General features: G+C 41.7%; 1 protein-coding gene across 1 annotated transcript; it reads right to left on the bottom strand.

Moving 5' to 3' along the window:
- Positions 1-766: 766 nt before the first annotated feature.
- elac2 (elaC ribonuclease Z 2) lies at positions 767-16,540 on the bottom strand. Its single transcript, XM_036553495.1, has 24 exons — positions 16,062-16,540; positions 15,896-15,946; positions 15,715-15,785; positions 15,227-15,291; positions 14,973-15,030; positions 14,609-14,677; positions 14,059-14,214; positions 13,757-13,812; positions 13,605-13,663; positions 13,433-13,505; positions 12,824-12,936; positions 12,120-12,218; positions 11,604-11,742; positions 11,137-11,222; positions 10,717-10,838; positions 10,078-10,174; positions 9,806-9,944; positions 9,558-9,596; positions 5,398-5,507; positions 4,492-4,591; positions 3,781-3,901; positions 3,432-3,510; positions 1,727-1,871; positions 767-1,219 (listed from the first exon to the last, which is right to left on the bottom strand). Exons 1-24 carry the CDS (start codon positions 16,391-16,393, stop codon positions 974-976), a joined length of 2,625 nt encoding a protein of 874 aa, XP_036409388.1. The 5' UTR covers positions 16,394-16,540; the 3' UTR covers positions 767-973.
- Positions 16,541-19,296: the final 2,756 nt, after the last annotated feature.

Below are 19,296 nucleotides of genomic sequence, written 5' to 3'. Positions count from 1 at the left end.
AACTAGCACACTATCGCTTCTCTCTGAATAAATAAGCAATGGACATTTCAATTCACATGACATTTGCAGTGTGCAGGCTTATTTTGATCACTGTACAATTCATTATACCGCATTTTCCAAGCAAACTGTGTTGTGGTCATTTTGAGAGAATGTCTGAACTCTGTACCAACCCACTGTGAATCCATGTATCCTGAAGTGAACTCAAACGTGGCTCAGTTGTCTGTCAAAGCAGAAAACATACTGGGAACTTGAACAGAATATACTGCTAAAACATGTGGTGTTCTTTTCTGCATTAATAATCAGCGCAAGGCCAACAAGGCTGTCCATCAGAGCAGATAATGACCCTTTCTGCAGGGGAACCTTAATAATGCTTTATATCAATAAAACTATGTAGAAAAAAAATTATGTGCCAGTCTATTCCCTTTAATCTCATGCAGAATATCTTGTTCTATTTTTTAATTCATGCTCTCTTATTGCAGTAATTCTTCTTCTGTGCCCTGAAATTATCTTCATACTTGCATTCATTATACAGTAAATCTATTAGAATCATTATAAGATTCATATTACTTATTAGATACTTACCTATTAATAAATACTTAGTTACTTATCACACAATTCAAAGTCAGAACCACATTATAAGCAAAAATGAACACAGTTTTATGTCCCATTATTTTTCCACTTATATTTGAATTAATTTTCAGAAACAATGTTGGTGTTAGTACATTCCTTAACAGATTGCAAGGACACAAAACAGTAGAGAGAGTGCTCGATAAATTAAAAGCTTTATTCACAGCAACTATAAGCAAAGCAGCCAAACAAAATCTATCATCCTGCAGTCAGGATGGAAATGCTCAAAAATCCCAAATGGAACTTCCCTTAAATCTTTTGTTCAAATAAATCACAGGGTTATGTTAGATTTCTGGATAGAAGCACAGTCCTAATTGTTAATCTGGAGAGTGACCCCTGCTGTCGCTCAGTTGGTCTTCACTCTCTTTCTGCTCGCCTCCTCAGGGTCATCCTCTATGTCCCGCTTGCTCACTGCCTGGCCGTTGGCCCCGCCCCCATGCTCCCCACTGGGCAGTATCTCCAGGCCTGCCTCTTTCATCTGCTTCAGCTCACGCCTCCCGCGCCTCTCCTCCATCTCGCCGATCTCTGCCGCAAACAGCGCCTTCAGGGGCGACATGAGTTTCGGGAGGACCTGGAAGTCACCCAGGCGGATCTGGGGAGGGATGGAGAAAAGGCCATTTGTGTGGGACATCCAGAAGATAAAGCCTCAAACACAGAAATGCCAAATATGGGCGTAATACACTCTAATTCCAGATAGGTTGTCAGCGATGTAGCATCCTTCAGTCACAGAGGATAACAACCACACTCGTTGTCAGTCTCGTATTCAGTCAGATGCTTTAGTCTGAGTCAGGACTCGGTCTGCATCCCTTGCATGCTACAGACAATCTACATACACCACTTAATTTTTCCTAAATGACCTCACTCCCATGATGCAGCAAGACAGGCATATGTGTACAGGCAGTGTGGCATAGTGGTTCGCAAGCTGGACTGAGAACCATGAGGGTGGTTCTGATCCTATGGAGCAATCCTGCTCAAGCCGGGGGCAAGGTCATGAACCCAGGTATTTTTAGCATCTTCAAACATTCAGAGAAAGAAGAATGTGCCTCTGGTATGCAACAGCTCCCAGCATTTGCAGGTAAACGTATGAGCTTGAACTCACCCTCATGTGGTCGAAGGCAATCCCGACCCTGTCGCTGAAGTCAGCGTTAAAGAGCGGGATCTTGGCATACCGCTGGCTGAAGTGGTTCAGCACCATGAACTCAGAGTTCATCTTCATCCCGATGCCAATGGCCTGAGAGGTTGTGCTGGGGGCCAGGAACCAAGAGTCTGAGTCAGAGAGTGTGTGAGTGAGAGTGTGTGTGTATGTGTGTGTGTGAGAGAGAGTGTATGTGTGTGAGTATGTGTGAATGTGCTGTGTGCTTGTGTTAGCAAGGTTATAATAGTTTTACATTTTCAAATTCGTTTTTATTTTGATAATATGTTTGTATTCAGTCTGAATTTCCGTTTAGTTTTAGTTTCACCAGTGTTTTCATTAGTTTCAGTTTAGTTTTTATTTCATGGACTCATTTCTATTTCCTTTTAGTTTATTATAGTTTCAGTTTTAGTCATTTTAGTTAAGGAGAAAAAATCGTCTAAGATTAGTGCAGCGTGAAAAATAATCTGCTTATCATTGAAGATATCAACATTTCAAGACTAAACTTAACTAACATATGCGATACATTTGTTTCAGACTACACAGAATTTTGGGAGTGTGACCAGTGGCAGGCTCCTGCCAAATCTCTCGGGGGGAGGGGGCAATTGTTGCGATGATGGCTAAGCGGTGACCCGTTCAATGGGTAAATTAACAGTTGGCCAACTTGACACTGTCACATTGAATTGAGCAGGGGTAGCAGAACAAAACGTTACCTACTTCGCAGCCTCCCTAGCCACGTTTTCCGCTCATACCAGCTCCGCGAAAATCCCTAGTTATATGATTACCCCCCCTTTGTAGATACATGCTTGATGTTTAAATTTGGTCTGGGTGGTCCTAATTCTTTAGTTGCCAATTTATCCTCCTTACTACGATGACTGAACGGTATTTTTTTAATGCCACGATCAAGTTGCTCTCAGTTGAGGTAACATTAGCCATGTTGACCTTGAATGTGACAAGATCACTGGCTGCCCCAGCGATCCCTACACCAGGTTCCGTATGACGAAAGCACATTAGTGCAAGCCCACCCAGAACCCATAGAGATTGCATTGCAGCGCCTGCAGTTCGAAAAAATTGCCTTAACATGAGAGTCTATCAAAGCGATCTGTGCGATTTTCAACCAGACTGAAATCGCCCGAAAGGGGCGGTACTCCACGGAACACAACTTGACACTGATTGGACTATGATATTCAGAGGCAGGACAAACTGTCTAGAACAGTCTGATGTGATGTGATGTGAAAAATTCCCTCCCTTTCCCCCTTTGGTGGTGCGTCGCCCGATCGCCCTAAGGAACAAACCGCCCCTGAGTGTGACACCCGCCGCCTTGAATGGATACGACCTCCGCCGTCTTGAAACCATAACGACAATTATTTTTTGTCTTTTCTTATTTTATTTTTATTAGTTTTTTAGCAATCATTATTAGTTTCGTTTAGTTTTAGTTTTACATTTTCTTCGGGTAAATTATTTTATTTCAGTTCACGAAAATGTCAAAAAACCATTACTTTTCGTCTTAGTTTTAGTTTTAGTATACGATAATAACCCTGTGTGTTAGTGTATGTCAATGTGTGTGTGTGTGTGTGTGTGTGTGTGAAACTACTTGCAGGTCCTTTATTATTTTTTGTGTTGGTTCCCAAACAGAAAAGCGAGCAGATTTGGGGGTCCTAGATTCACTTACCTGTGCCTCTTCTCCACCGCCTCCTCCTCTAAGCCGTCCTCCAGCGTTGCCTCATGAATAAGAAGTGTTGCATTTTTCCCTGCGAGAGCAAGTGCAAAAATCAACATCACACAGCAGCCAATCACTGACTGCTTCCTGAGCACAGGGCAGCCAGCTTTCTCAGCTGTACATACTGTGTCACCTTCTAAACTCCCCCACCTCTAACAAATGGGTGTTCGAGACTAACAGTGTTGATACTCAGATTGCATTTAAGGCTTGACATACAGTAAATGGTCATTCTGCTGAAGCAGGCCTGGGGGTTTTGTTTCCCTCAGATCTGCATAGTTAGGGACATACAGGTGGTACGGACCCATATTCACAAGGGCTTCGCAGGGCATGGTGTCCCCAGAGAACACCAGCTTCCAGCCAGACTGGTGCGTGATGCTGCAGGCAAAGGCATTCTTGCAGTGCCGCACAGCACATGTCTGGAACTGAGAGAGGGAGAGAAGGGGGGGTTCTGCGACACTGTGACAGGGAGGAGGCTGTGGAGCGTGTGTTCGAAAATGCCCACAGACTAGCACCCATTACATCTGTCATGATTCTTTTGCTTTTTTTCATGTCGCATTTGAGAGGCACAGAAATAAGTAAAGAGACACAGCCTTCCCTGGCTTTCACACACTGTTTCATTAATAAAATCTGTTCACCGACCAGCAAGTCTGTATTGTGTCAGAGAGAGATGAGGAAACAGACACAGAGAGACCGAAAGAAAGAGTGAAAGAGATGGAGAGACAAATGAAGAAGAGAGGATGGGGCACCAGAAACTTCAATATTGAGATCTGAAAGTCAGACAATGCTTTTCCAACAGAAATTGGCACACAAGTCTATTTACTTAGCCTTTAGCTGTGTAATTCCCTTTCTACAGTCTGTCCTGTGAGTGGGTCATTAGCATTATGTTATACTCCCTGTTTATAAATGTACAAGTATGAGCAGATCTGCAGAGTGTCTTGTATGAGTGCATTTCCAGTGTCTAATTACTACATTTCATCACAACTGGCATCTGAACATCCATTCCCATGCGTACCTTTTCCAGGTCTGATTTTTTGAGCAGTGCCTGGATGAATGCCTTGGTTTTGAATTTTTGCACCTCTGCACCCTCGACCAGGGATCGGGCTGGGATTATGCTAATGAAAACAAGAGGAGCACAGAGACACACTGAGAAGAGTAGTGCAGGTTCACACCGAGAGGTGTTAGTGTGGGTGTAAGCCCAGCTGCATGCAGCTTCTTGGAAGACACAAGCAAGACACACTATATGGACAAAAGTATTCGGACGCCTGACCATTACATTGTAATGACATTGTATTCAAACACATATACTTTATTATGGAGTTGGTCCCCCTTTTGCAGCTATAACAGCTTCCACTCTTCTTGGAAGGCTTTCCACAAGATTTTGGAGTGTTTCTGTGGGAATTTGTGCCCATTCATTCTGTAGAGCATTTATGAGGTCAGGTACTGACGTTGGACAAGAAGGCCTGGCTCGCAATCTCCGTTCCAGCTCATCCCAAAGGTGCTCGATGGGGTTGAAGTCAGGGCTCTGTGTGGGCCAGTCAAGTTCTTCCATACCAAACTCAACAAACCATGTCTTTAAAGTCCTTGCTTTGTGCGCTGGGGCACAGTCATGTTGGAATAGAAAAGGGCCTTCCCCAAACTGTTGCCACAAAGTTGGAAGCATAGCACTGTCCAAAATATCTCGGTATGCTGAAGCATTAAGACTGCCCTTCACTGGAGATAAGGGGCCTAGCCCAAACCCTGAAAAACAGGTGTGGGCAAATACTTTTGTCCATATAGTGTACCATACACACCCTGTCTTCGTCACAATGTTGGTGACCAGTTTTGACTGCTTCAGCACATAACTGCTAAAAATGCTGTATGTCCACATGACTGCAGTGTGTGATTAAAAAGAGGTGCAGCCCAGATCGGGGGTCCTTACTTGATGTGGCTGAGGATGTCCTGGCAGTGGTCATGGTACTGGTTCAGCCAGGACATCATCTGGAGGGGGGCCACCAGGTAGATGGGGGTGAATGGCTTTCCCAGAGTGCTCTGGGGCATCGAGAGACAAAGAGCTTTAACATTCATATGTAGGTTAATAACCTTAGACAGCCACATCTCCCATCACTCCCTCAGTCCTTTCCTAATGCATAAGAAGAACATATTATGACAAGAACAGGCTATTCAGCCCAACTAAGCTTGCCATTACAATTAAAGAGAATCCAAAACTGCATCAAGTCTGGACTTGAACACAGCAAAGGTCTCTGCATCAGCTACATGACCCGGCAACCTATTCCATGTATTGATAACTCTTTGTGTAAAATAGTATTTCCTTATATCAGTGCAGAACTTACTCTTTACTAGTTTCTATTTATGTCCCCTTCTTCTACAGACTGAACTCACCCTAAAAAATCTTTTCCTCTTAACCTTATTGAGTCCTTTTATAAATTTAAAAACCTCTACTAGATCGAAGTAACTTGAGTCTTTCCTCCTAGCTTTTATATTTCATGCCAGGAACTAATTTAGTTGTCCTTTTTTGAACTTCTTCAAGAACCTCAATATCATTCTTATAGTGCGGTGCCCAGAATTGCACACAATATTCCAAGTGAGGTCTGACTAAAGCATTGTATAATTTCAATATAACCTCCTTAGATTTAAACTCAGTATGAGATTGGGTCAACTATTACTCCCAAGTCTTTTTCAAATTGAGCACATTCTAGTTTTCCCCCCCATGAAGTAGTCTTGTCTAAGGTTCTTATTTCCCACATGCAAGACTTTACATTTATCTAAATTGAATGTTATCTGCCAGGTATCTGCCCACTTTTGGATGCTGTTTAGGTCTTCCTGTATTACCTTAGTTGATTCTATTCTGTTGGCTAGACACCCGAGTTTTGTATCATCTGCAAATTTTACTACTTTACTACTAACCTCTGCATCCAGATCATTTATGTACATAAGGAATAGCAAAAGCCCCAACACCAATCCCTGTGGGACTCCACTTCGTACAGGACCCTGCTCTGATACAATACCTCCCACAGTTACAGTCTGCTTTCTAGTAGGCGACCAACTTTGAACCCACTCAGTGATAGCTTGTGTAATTCCTGCAGATTTCATTTTCAATATGAGCTTCTCATGCGGTACTTTTTCAAATGCCTTTTGAAAGTCCAAATAGATAATATCATAAGCCTGGTTTGAGTCTAAACATGCTGTAGCTTCCTCAAAAAAGTCCAGGAGGTTTGTTAGGCATGACCTCCCTATGCGAAAACCATGTTGGCTATCATGTAACACACCATTTTGTTCCAGGAATAATTCCAAATGATCCCTAATGATGGATTCCAGTAATTTACATGTGATACAAGTTAAGATGACAGGCCTATATTTTCCTGGATCTCACTTGTAGATAGGTACTACACTGCCATGTTTCCAGTCATCTGGTATTTCTCCAGTTTTGACAGATTGTTTATAAATAATTGTCAGAGGCTTGTAAACCACTTCTGCTAGTTCCCTGGGAACTCTTGGATAAATTCCATCGGGGGCTGCTGCCTTATTTATTTTAAGTTTTTGAAGTTTATCTAGTACTTCTGCATCATTTAAATCAATTTCCTCCATAAGACTCAGAATTGAATGCACCTGAAGGCATATGTGAAAACACTTCACTAGTGAAACTCTCCACAAAGTAAATATATAGGATATCAACAATAGCTTTGTTATCATAAACCATAACTCCATCCTTATTTTTTATACCTCTTATTTCATCCTTAACTATCCTTTTTCAACTGTAGTATTGAAAAAAGTGTTTAGAGTTGCTCTTTGCATCTAGTGCAATCTGTCTTTCAAAACGCCTCAATAGCTTCCCTTATTTTTTTCTTTACTTGAGCTCGCATATTACTGTATTCAATCTTATTACTCTCGGAGCTGTCCAACTTGTACATTCTAAATAATTTCCTTTTTTGTTTCTAACTGTCCCGTAATGACTTATTCATCCACTGCGGATGCTTCTTTTTCAGCTTCCCTTTTCTCCCTTGCGGAATGAATTTATGCTGTACATCCAGAATAATTGTTTTAAATATGCACCACATTTCTTTCACAGTTTCGCCACCTAGAAGAGGTACCCAGTTTATATTCCTTGTATAGTCACGCATCTTAATAAAGTCAGCTTGTCTAAAGTTGAAAACTCTAGCATTGGAGAACGCAGACTTAACTTGCCAAAAAATTTCAAATGTAATTGCACTATGGTCACTTGTTAATTCTATCAGGATTATTACACAGAACCAGATCTAGAATTGTGTTCTTTCTCGTAGGTTGAGTAACAGACTGTATCAAAAACCAGTCATTTACATCTAAAAACTCTTCCTCACATTTACCTTGACCTGACACAGCTTCTCAATTAATTGAAAAGTAATTGAAGTCCCCCATTACTATTGTCTCACTCTAATGACATGCTAGCTCAATATTATCAAAGAGCATACTGTTAACACTGCTGTCTGAGGCTGGTGGCCTATAACATGCTCTGACATTCAGACCCTTTACATTTTCCCCCCAATATTTTAATCCATATGTCTTCACTAAAACCAAGGGGCTCCATTCCCGTAAATTCCTGAATATTAAGATTATCCTTTACATAGAGAGATACACCCCCTCCTCTTCCATTGGTTCTATCTTTTATTAGCAGTTTGTATCCCTCTACGTTATACTCATCCCCATCCCCTGCACCAAGCCACGTCTCTGTGACCCCAACAACATCATAATTACTATTACTCATAACAGTTTCTACAACCAAAATTTTATATTTTATGCTTCTAGAATTTAAACGAGAGTTTCAGGGTACTGCTTGTGTATTTCCTGTCCTTCCTTTCCACTCCCAGCTGCTCTAAACCACCTCTATTACAGTGCTGCCCTGACTGATTTGCAATCACGGTTCCCTCATTACCAATAAAATATTTAGCCATGGTGTGTTCTATTCCGGCAGTCTGTCTATCCCTACCCATCTGACTGTATAACCTCCCTGCCCCCCAAGAGCTTAGTTTAAATAACCCTCTGCTACCCTAAGCATATGCTGGCCCAGTGCAGCTGTACCCCTACCGGTTCAAGTGTAACCCATCCTGCTTGTACAGGTCACCCCTGCTCCAAAAGGAGTCCCAGTGCCCCATGGGTCGATCAGGATCCTCTGAGCTTGCCTAAGAGCAGACTGCTCATGGTTCACACCGCTATAAAGGTGATGGGGAGGAATGAATACCAACCCCTTCAGTCCATATATGAGCAGTTTGTTCTTAGGCAAGCTCAGAGGAACCTGACCGACCCATCACATATCCTTCACACAGAATATAAGCTCTTGCCCTCTGGCAGACAATACAGAGTCCCCAAATGTAAACGCAACCGTTTTAAAAACTCATTTGTTCCTGTCTCTATCAAATTTTTAAACAATGCTGCTTGAGGCTGTACAGATTGTGCAACAGTCTTGGTGTTCTATTATGGGTGTGTGCAACATGTGTTACACATAATATGCAATGTATTTTATCATGGGGTGTGTGCAATATTTTGTTATGTGCATTCTACTGTTGTGATTGGCACAGCTGGTGCTGCCCTATTTATATGTAGTTTATTTTATTCTAACTGTGAAGGCATTTTATGTGCGCAGTATTGAGTCCAAGACAAATTTCCCTAAGGGGACAATAAAGTATATCGTATCGTAAACCTGTATGCCTCTTTTCTACACTAGGTTTGTAGCCACGTGTTGCATGAGAAGCATTAATGTTTCTCGCCGTTAATATCTATGAATGTAAATGATGAGCAGAGGCAGGCTGAACAGCCTTGTTCTTGCCCTTGCCTCCCTGCCCTGAACTGCTTCCAGCACTCTGACATTATCATTACAGGACCCTCTGGAAAAGAACTAATCTTCCATTCATATGAGAAATCATTAATGAAGGTCTGTTTCTAGTGCATTTCTTTTTTGGAAGATTAACAAAGTTCTGGCTTTTCAAAAAACAAATAAAAAATGTCACATCTTCTGATGGTGAAGGTACTATACAAAGCAGTATGGTTTGTCATATACAAGAAGTTCTTCTAGAGGGCAATGCAGACAGCTGTAGAAAATATGCTCACCAAAGCCCTCTCCCTCTGCAGTAGCAAATTTAACAGCCCCTATGGGAGACAAAAGGTGACACAAATCATCACACTCTCCAGAGCTCATCAGTAAAAAACACATTCTGAACCTAGTGAGCACTTGCATGGTGTGTAATGCTGTTAGTGGTGTGTACTGACTTTAATGGTGTATAATGGCAATTAATGGAGAGTAATGCTGATAATCGTGTGTACTGGCATTAATCATTTTTAATGCTGTAAAGGTTTACCGTGTGGTGGTCTGCGTGCATGTGGGAGATGAAGACTGTTGACAGTTTGCTCAGGACCTCATCCACATCATCGCCATAGTGACGGCACAGCTGTCCAAAAGTGCCCTCTCCACAGTCCAGCAGTAAGGACTGGGTGGAGCTATGAGAGACCAGTGGAGGTAAATATCACATGCACACACACGCCCATAACATGCACACACACGTATGTGCCAATAACCCACACACGTGATTGGGGGGTAAATGGACCCATAGTGAGACACTGAGGCTCATACCTGATGTTTAGCAAGGTAGCGCTTACATTCCGGGTCTTCATGGGGAGGGCAGAGCCAGTGCCCAGAAACACCACCTCAGGATACTTCTCCACGGTCCCTACAGAGCAAGCGCACACACAGACACACGTACACAAAGAGTGCACATAATTCCACAGTCCCTAAAGCTGTCTCTAGGTCGTTTAAAGTGGACCTCATGTCACACTCTCCCCATAATTATAGATCATCAGCCCATGCCTGCAAAAATGCTTTTATTATTGCAACAATAATAATCACACTGTGTTTGCATACTATAAATGCATGCAATTTTGGGAGCAGGCTAAAGAGTTTATCTGCAAAGCTGTTACTGGATTCCTGTCCTGGCAGGTGACTGCATACAGAGGTAACAGTCAGGTTGTGACAACTGGTCTGGTATGGAAGTATGATACTTGTTTAAAAGGAATACATGTGCTCCCGTTAATGAACATTTTTGGATGTCAACGACCATTTTGACAATATAAGCCTGACCTTTGGCTTAATGTCCATCTGAAATGTTGTCCTATAGTCCAATACTGCAGTCTCTCCTGGTCTTGCCATTTTTACAGAGTAAAATCATCATCACTGCCTTTCCGCCACTACTGTTGGCCACTAAAGGATACTGACCTGATAGAGCCATGGAGTCCGTGACCTGGAAGCGCTTACACTCCTCCACCTCTTTCAGGAAGCCTGAGAGCTCAGACGCCTCCTTGATGAACTCAGAGGCATCGCACGAGGGAATAGCATCTCTGTAGACAGGCCAGAGGCTTCAGAAAAGTACAAACTGCCCAGAAAAGTGCACACTGCCTAGAAAAGTGCACACTGTTCAAACTCATAGCACTGAAGTTGTAAAGTTTCCTATGGCAAGCAGGATCACTTCTTTAACATGAAAGTATGAACTCATGTAAAAGGGTCTTGAGTACAAAACAGGGGTGCATTAAAGGGAAAGCAGACTAAATTAATAAATCTATTAATAATAAATGCTTTGCTACTCTGTGATATGAAGCAGTCTGTAGCTGGGATGCCACACGAGCGGGGTGGACTCACCTCTGCCATTCAAGTTTGGGTCTGAGCTGATACTTGAGTAGGCACTCAGCCCTAACGTTGGGCACATGCAGTGTGGCCTGTTTGACCTTCAGAAAAGGACAGAGGGAATAACCTGAAAGCCCTCAAAGCTGTAGGACATCTGACCGAGTTTCAGAAAAGAGGCTTTGTGAATGTACGATGATGAAGTGGGTGGTGATCAAACAGTGCTGTAAGAATCAAACTGAAAACCACCTCACTACAGTCACAGGATGATTAGCATTACTATTGTACACAACACAATGTAATATCACCGCTTTTAATCTTACATTCCATTTGTTTTTCCCCAAATTGACAATTCACTGTCATATATTTTCACAGTTTTTTCTCTGAATGAAACTGAAATGAAAAATGGCCCTGTAACATGTATTGGTTTGTGCAAAGACAGGCAGGTAAATGCTTGTGTATGGTAAATGTGATCCTGGCTGTACCTTTGTATTGCAGCTCTTCAGCTCAGGGAAGATTTCTGGATGAATGAGATTGAGCTGGGTTTGGATCTTGTGGCTCCTGATGTTGTGAACAGTGTGGACCTGTTCATTTAGAATCAGGTGCTCAGTGCTGGCTGGGAATCTGCCAAAAAGTAACCAGCAATACATCTGACTACAGGTCCAAGCTGAGTCTCTGTGTTCTGTATTTTTTTGAGCACTCCAGAAGCAACTGTTTGCCTTAATTTATCAATAAACCTTCCCTCTTTGCTAAATTACTAAACCAGCAACCTCCAAATTACAAATGCTCTAATCCAGAGTCACTTACAGAAATGCATGCAAAAAGGTTAGGCAAAGAGCAGAGATGATATTAAATCATAAGTGTCACATTATGACAGTAGGAGTCATTACATAACATACTTTCTGTTTTTGACAAGGAATAAAAAAGAAGCCTGTCCCAAGGAGGAGATCACAGAAAGTGAGGTGCGTAACAGGCATCATAAATCGCATATGAGCGCATACCTCTCCATCCAGCTCTTATAGCCATCTGTTTCCAACACCGACTCCGGCACCATGTGAATCACTAATGCCGCAGAATCCTCTGTCCCACCAGACTGGTGCCTGTGGCCGTCAAAATCAGAACCCATTCAGTGAATGAATCCACACTTATTTTCAATACGGCATAAATATCTTTTTTTGCACAGGGCTAAATAGCATGGTTTAGCCCTGTGCAAAAAATGCTCTTCATTAAACACATGTTGTACATACAAAAGTGCATTTTAGTTCTCCTTGAGAGTGGATAGTATTTTTGTCCTCAAAGGGAACCAATCCATTCAGTATATGTATTTGATATATACTGAATAATTTATATATTGCATTATATAATAACAACACGTACTGAGAGAATATAGTAACATTTTATATATATATATATACACACATATATATAAATATATATATTCACACTATATTAAAATAGACCTGGTGAGTAGTGGTGGCTTTGACACTTGACTAGAAGGCAGTCTCGTTTGTATATTTGGGTTACTCATGTATGGGTGTAGATGTATGGGTTCAATACTGCAGCCACATAATGCAGATTTACTATCACCACATAAAGGCAGTAAAAAGGTTAGAAAAGTGGCTAAGACTGCCAAGCATATTCCCTTCTGAAAGTTGATTGGTGCACTGGGGTTACCTTCTGTGCCCTGATTGGTAAAGCATTTTACCTGCTGAGGACCTCATTGGAGCAGAGCGGTTGGACAAACTCCTCCGAGGGACACTCCACCACGATGAAGACTGGTCCAGGGTCAGTGGGTGTGCACACCTCCTCAGGCTGGATCTGCCACATCACCCACACAACGTCACAACATATTCACAACCATTAGATTCATCCCTTGCAAATAACCATGTAATGGTTGTACTGTAAACTGTAGGTGGCCATATAAGTGAGGTCCAGTCGAATCACTAAACAAATTCACCCATAATCCTACAACTACAACACCAGGCAATGTTAGCCTCTGGGGTGCATTTCACTGCTAATTAGTCAGTGGTTATAATTCTACCTCTCAACTGGCTGTTCAGCCTCTCATTATCTCAGCAGGGTATTTAGAAGTGGCACCCTCGTCTTACCCTCATCATATAAAGGAGTATAAGGAGTCCATTAGTGGGAGTCCATCTAGGGAGGCCACAAGGGGAGTACTATTTACCATTTGTTATAATATCAAACTGTTACTCTAACATGATGGAAGTCATGGAAAAGAAATTGCGCAGTTAACATTAGGGTGCTGTGCTGGCCCTGGGCACACTGGCACTCTCTGTGTGGTTTGTTTTCACACCTCTCTCCCTTCAAACATGATGCTCTTCCCGTCCTTCAGAGCAGCGATAATCGGCCCGATGGCCGCCGTGCCCCTGTGGGGGGAAAGATGCACATGTTCAGGTCCATCCTTTCCACTCCTTCAACTGCAGAAAAAAACTGATCTTTGCAATATGACCCTCCCTTCTGCTTACACGGGTAATCCCAGCTCTTTGGCTCTCAGCACCTGGAAATTCCCCTTTTTCGGATGAAGCTGCAGACAATAAAAACACATGAACAGAGGTGTCCTTCTTCAAAACTCATTGGCTTTGAAGTACCTTCGTCACGGTGTCACTGCGGTGCTCACCTTACAGACAAAGGCGATGACCAAAGAGGGATCTCTGGTTGGTTTTGGGTGCTCACCTAAAAAGCGAAAAACCCACAATATTAAGCTGATACACAGTGACTTGGTATAAAGGGGCCTGCTACCAGAGCCACTGCTGTTACAATCAGCATTAGGTATGCAGAGAGGTGACCAGCTCACACAGCCAGAACCCAGCTGAAGTGGTCACATCACCATCTCCAGAGTCAGTACACACATATATATACATTTCTTTATCTGGGTAGCAAACACACCTCTGTCACTACAGCAACAAACAACTGCCTCACCTGGGCTCTCCACCCTCTCCTGCCCAGCACTGCCAGGCCCACCATCCATGTTCTTTGGCCTCCAGAGCTCCCTCCGGGGGGAGTGGCTGGGACTGCAGTCAGGGTTGCTTCGTCCTGGACTGGGGGAGCGCCTCAGTCGGTCTCCTTTCAGCTGGGCTGGGGAAAGCAAGTGCTCAAGGTGAGCGTCCCTTTACCACCAATAAGGGCTCCCTGCCAAGCATCGTCCTGCCTGGAATGCACTTTTCAAACAACAATTTTTAACCAGTCTATCCAGTATTAGGCACCACTACAACTGCTCCACAAAAGTGTCACTAAGAGTTTGGGCACTAGGATCATGCAGAGGACTGTGGGTAAGGCTCTGGTAGATAAGCGCCTTGTCTGGTATTCTGAGAACACCCCACCACATACAAAGGCGTACAGCTGGGCTTACAATGACACTTCAGTGTAAAAAGGAAATGATTAAAAAGCTACTTATAAAAGGGCAAACCTTCAGTGCATGTGTGTGGGTTACACTGTTTAATAGAGAGGAGTAACTAACACTCAAACTCACCGAAAATTGCCACTTGAGTCACAGTCATGGTGTTGTCAGAGTACTGGGGATCGGTGTAAGGCCTGACCGCTGCCAGGACAATGAGATATCAATAAAAAGTGAGTGAGATCATGTTAACATGTGCTCTGAAGAATCATCAGTTGTTAATTCAAAATCCAAACAGGGGGAAAAAAACCTTCTGTTAATCTGCTAGACTGACATAACCATTTTACTGCTCCTAAACAAGTCATACAGGGCTACAAAACTGATTCTTAGTTATGGGAAAACAAAGAATACAGCTGAAACATGCATACATTCAGTCAGATGAATCCAAGCAACTGTTATGTCTCCACAATAAAGATGTGAATCTTTCAAAACATAGTACCTAGCTTGATGTCCTCCAACGGCCCAGAAAACACACGGATTGCTTTTACAAATTTCTCCTTGAGAACAGGAAAAAGAAGAAAACAAGCCATACAATTTAGTTGAGTGCGCTGGTCATCATAGGCTGTACGCATCTCAATTTCTACACAATTGAGAATGAATGATTCTCAATTGTGTAGAAATATGTTATTCATAACAAGAATTTTACACTGACAACCACGTTTCAAAAGTGGACTCGATGTAGAATCAGCTTACCAGCTGCGGTGGTCCAGAGAGAACACATTCTGGAACTCCAGTGTCTTTCAATGTTAAGATCATCCCTGCAACAGACAGCATACTTGAACAATTTGCATGCCCACGGCAGAATCAGAGATACCAGAGGTCTGAAATCATTACTAAGATGAATTCTGCTCACAACCTTCCTCACTGCCTTCTTATCCTACCTGGATGTCCTGTATTTGGACACTGAGGATAATGTGCGCCAATCCAGATAGCAAACATAGGTAATTCCGGGGGTTTATTTATTCATTCATTCATTCATTCATTCTGCGGCAGTGCTCTGTCAAGGCTTACTTAAATTCCCCACACTAGAGCTACAAATAACCCAATCCAGTGTCTACAAAGAATAGCATATTCGAGACTTTTTCCAGTCATACTTCGGTTTACACCTGTTCATCACAACAGGACTCGCTGAATGCTGGATAATTATGGTTTTAGCCTTCACATGTTCATTCTGCCCTTACCACATAAACCCCCAACATTCGCCCAGTTCATTCTAGTAAGGAAGACATTGTCCAGACGAGCTGCCTTCAACCTGCAAAACATGAAAACGCCATCTGACAAGTACAGCAAAATGTCTCTAACGCAGTCTCAGCTAGCTATCAAGTGAGCTAATATTATGTCAAGCGTTCTGTATTAACTTACTTGTGTTCTTGCATCAGCCGCTGTGTTCCTTCTCCACAGTTGAACAAATACCTGGAAACGATTTTTACACTTGTTACAGGATTGATTAATAATGTATCCCTCAGAGCTTATGCCCTGTATTTCGAGAAGCGAGCCAACCGGTAAAGATAGCCGAGCAGTGCCTTACCTATTGTACTCGGAGAACACATAGATAGACGGTCCGTTTTCACGGCTACCTGCTCCGACGACTTGAACATAGACATTTGACGGTCCATGCAAGTCCACATGTTTTCTTTGCTCTCTATTTTTTACGTGCCGTAGGGTCTCTTTCGGCGGTTTAGATCTCTTCTGATTTGGTTTCTGATTGCCACTTGCAATGGAGGCCATATTGTATCTTCTGTTGGGGACACTGTTCTTAATCCATAGGTTGAAAGCACAGCGTGGGTTGCCAGCAACTGGATGTTTCAATAACCATGCAATCGCTTTAAAGTTAAAGGGTGTTCTTTTCATAGCAAACATTCAGAAACAAATTGCTAGGTCCTTCTTAACTAGCAAAATATCATATAACTAGCTATCCTGACAGCAACCATGGCGCTATAGATAAATGTTTAAATTCACTCTAACAATATTGTCAGACTCCGTGCACTCCCATATTTTCCAAGTACATGTGACATTTCACCGTATTCTTTTCCGGCGCTGGTAGATGACGCAACACGTGCCACGGCGCGGGCGCGGGCGCGGGGGCGGGGCGGGGCGGGGCGGGGCGGGGGGGGGGGGGGGGTGAAAAGTGATTTAGAGATAATGAATGGAGTTTTAAAGATTCACTGGTTGAGTTCACTTGCTTTGTAACACCACTAGCATATGGTTCACTGTCTCTTCTTCAGTGTTTGAGAAACTGGGAGTTATGGAATTTTTGTTAAAGTGTGATTTTGAGATTTCAAAGCTACCTTTAAGATTATCCACCTTTCATCAGTAAGTGCTCCTATATTGGAAATTGGAATTCTCACACAGTTTTAGTCCTCACAAAACTTGTATTTGGAATAATCGTTTTATTGTACACCGTAACAAATCCTTGTTTTATGAAAACTGGTTTATGTATAATATCTGCTCTATACTGGATATAGTGGACAACCATGGAAATGTTCTCAGCTACAATGATTTTTGTTTAAAACACAGTTTTGTATGCCATCCTAAGGAATTTCACATAGTTTCAAACGCTATCCCTCAGAACCTGGTAGTATTACCCAAAGGTATTCTTTAATATTCCTCTGTGACAAATTCTCTCCCAGCTTTATAAATAGGAGACTAATTATGGACCAAAGGTGTGACAACGTGTACATCAGAAACATTTTTATTGATAGACTTCATCCAAGTCAGCTTAGATGTCACTATAGCTTTAAAGACTTTGAGATGGATGAGTTACACAAGATAAGAATGACTTACCTTACATTTCCAATTTTTCCGAAGATGAACGAACTCCATTTTAAAATGTTGAATGAGTTCTATCCATCTAAAGAATTCCTTAGGTTAAGGTTTAATGTTGATGAAAACACATTTTTTAGTTGTAATCATTCAAGATTATTTTGGGATCAGGCGTGCAACTGGATGTCCTGTAATAATATTCATGTGAAGCCTATAAATTATAAGAAGATTAAGTTTGGTGTACTTAAGAAAGTCTGTAAGCATCACTATCTGGTTAACAACATATTTATACTTGCTAAATTTGAGAAGTTCAGAGTCTCCTTATCTACAATTTCAAGTAAGAAAGCCATCACACTAGTGAAAATGTTAAATGATTTGGATGGATCATAATATTCTCTTACCCCACTGTGGTTCTCTTTGTTTTATTAAAAAAGGGGGATGTTTATAAAGTTATTTATTTATTAAGTTGTTTTCATGTGTTTATTTTTATTCTCATGTTTTTATGCGTCTATTTGTCATTTACTGTACATAGCCTTCTTATGTTTAGCAACTATTTGAAAAAATGTGCCTTGTTGTTGTACTTTGGTTTCTACAGTTGGCTTGTTTGTTTGTAAATTTTCAATATTTCAATTAAAAAAAAAAAAAAAAACTGGTAGGTTGCCTTCTGCAGCCCGAAGAGAGGGGCGTCTCCACAGATAAACTCTGGAAGCGAAAGGCAGTTGCAGAACGGAAAGCGAACCAATTGCTGACTCATTAGACTATGTTATAAATACTAGCACAGATGCACAACAGTGATAGCGTAAACAAAACAGAAACAAACGTTTTTACATGATGAACATGCTAACATTTAATCTTTGAATGAAAAGTCTCCAAGGGTAGTCCAAAAATAATAATAGTAATTTCTGCCAAAACACCTGTGGCTACCCCAGAAATGTCATTTGTTTAAATGCAGGCCTGGTCAAAGATGAATGCACTGCCATGAAGTGTGTTCTGTTGACCATTGTGTAAGATATACAGTACATATACAGTCAGAACAAAGAAATGGATCACAGTTTATGATAATAAAATATACCTGTGAGGGTTCATCCTAAAAAGATGTATGGCTTGCTAAACATAACTACAAGATTGTACTGTATTGTACTGTACTTCACCAGTGTTCACTGTTTATGGACATGTATGTGAATGAATTGCGTACAGGGAAGACCAACTATAAATGCACAGTATTTATATAGGTGCAATATAACTGCTTGTGTAATTTCTGTTCAAACTGAACTTTACACTCATGGAATGGTTACAGACACCCTTTATTTCCTCCTAATTCATGTCATTAATGCCATCCAAAGCCATGAAATTAGATGCCATTCCTTCACTGGCCGCTGTTGGATGGAGGAAGGTACACAAGGTACACATAGCCTGCATGAGGCCACAATGCTCTGTTCTGTCCACCACACTGCCCACAGACTGGAACTGATGCAATGAACTGATGCCTTTTCCATGTTATTCCACTAAAAACATTTCCTCTGCCTTCCTGGGTTTTTTCCATTTTTTTCCCCAATTTCACCTGTTTTTTGATTCCCACTATAAAATACATTATGCATCCCTTTGTAAATGTTCAATAGTAAAAATATGCTAAGAACTAAAAATTGATTTTGAGTGTTCATAATTGTAAATGGGAAGTCAGAGGCTAGTGTATTATATATATTTTGCTTTTTTGCATGAGAGGACTCACTGGGTATGCTCCATAGGCAAAATATGGGCTTGTTTTTCCTGAATTTTGTACACATTTGCTGACCTTGATGGTATGCAGATTGGCATGTAATTTGGGATCAGTGTGTAGGATAAGCAAATTAGGTAACAAAGATCAGTGAATCTGTGTAGCACTAACTAGAACCAAAAAACCCAGAATCGCCTCATAGCTAACATCACATGTCCATATTTCATTGGTCTAAACTGTCATATTGCTTCAGAGCCAATCAAAAGTCAGCTGCATGTTTGTCTAT

Source organism: Megalops cyprinoides, chromosome 19 (assembly GCF_013368585.1).
Source record: "Megalops cyprinoides isolate fMegCyp1 chromosome 19, fMegCyp1.pri, whole genome shotgun sequence".
Lineage (NCBI taxonomy): Eukaryota > Metazoa > Chordata > Actinopteri > Elopiformes > Megalopidae > Megalops > Megalops cyprinoides.
The sequence above is the reverse complement of the archived record's forward strand: the minus strand, read 5'-3'. Positions and strand labels throughout refer to the sequence as shown.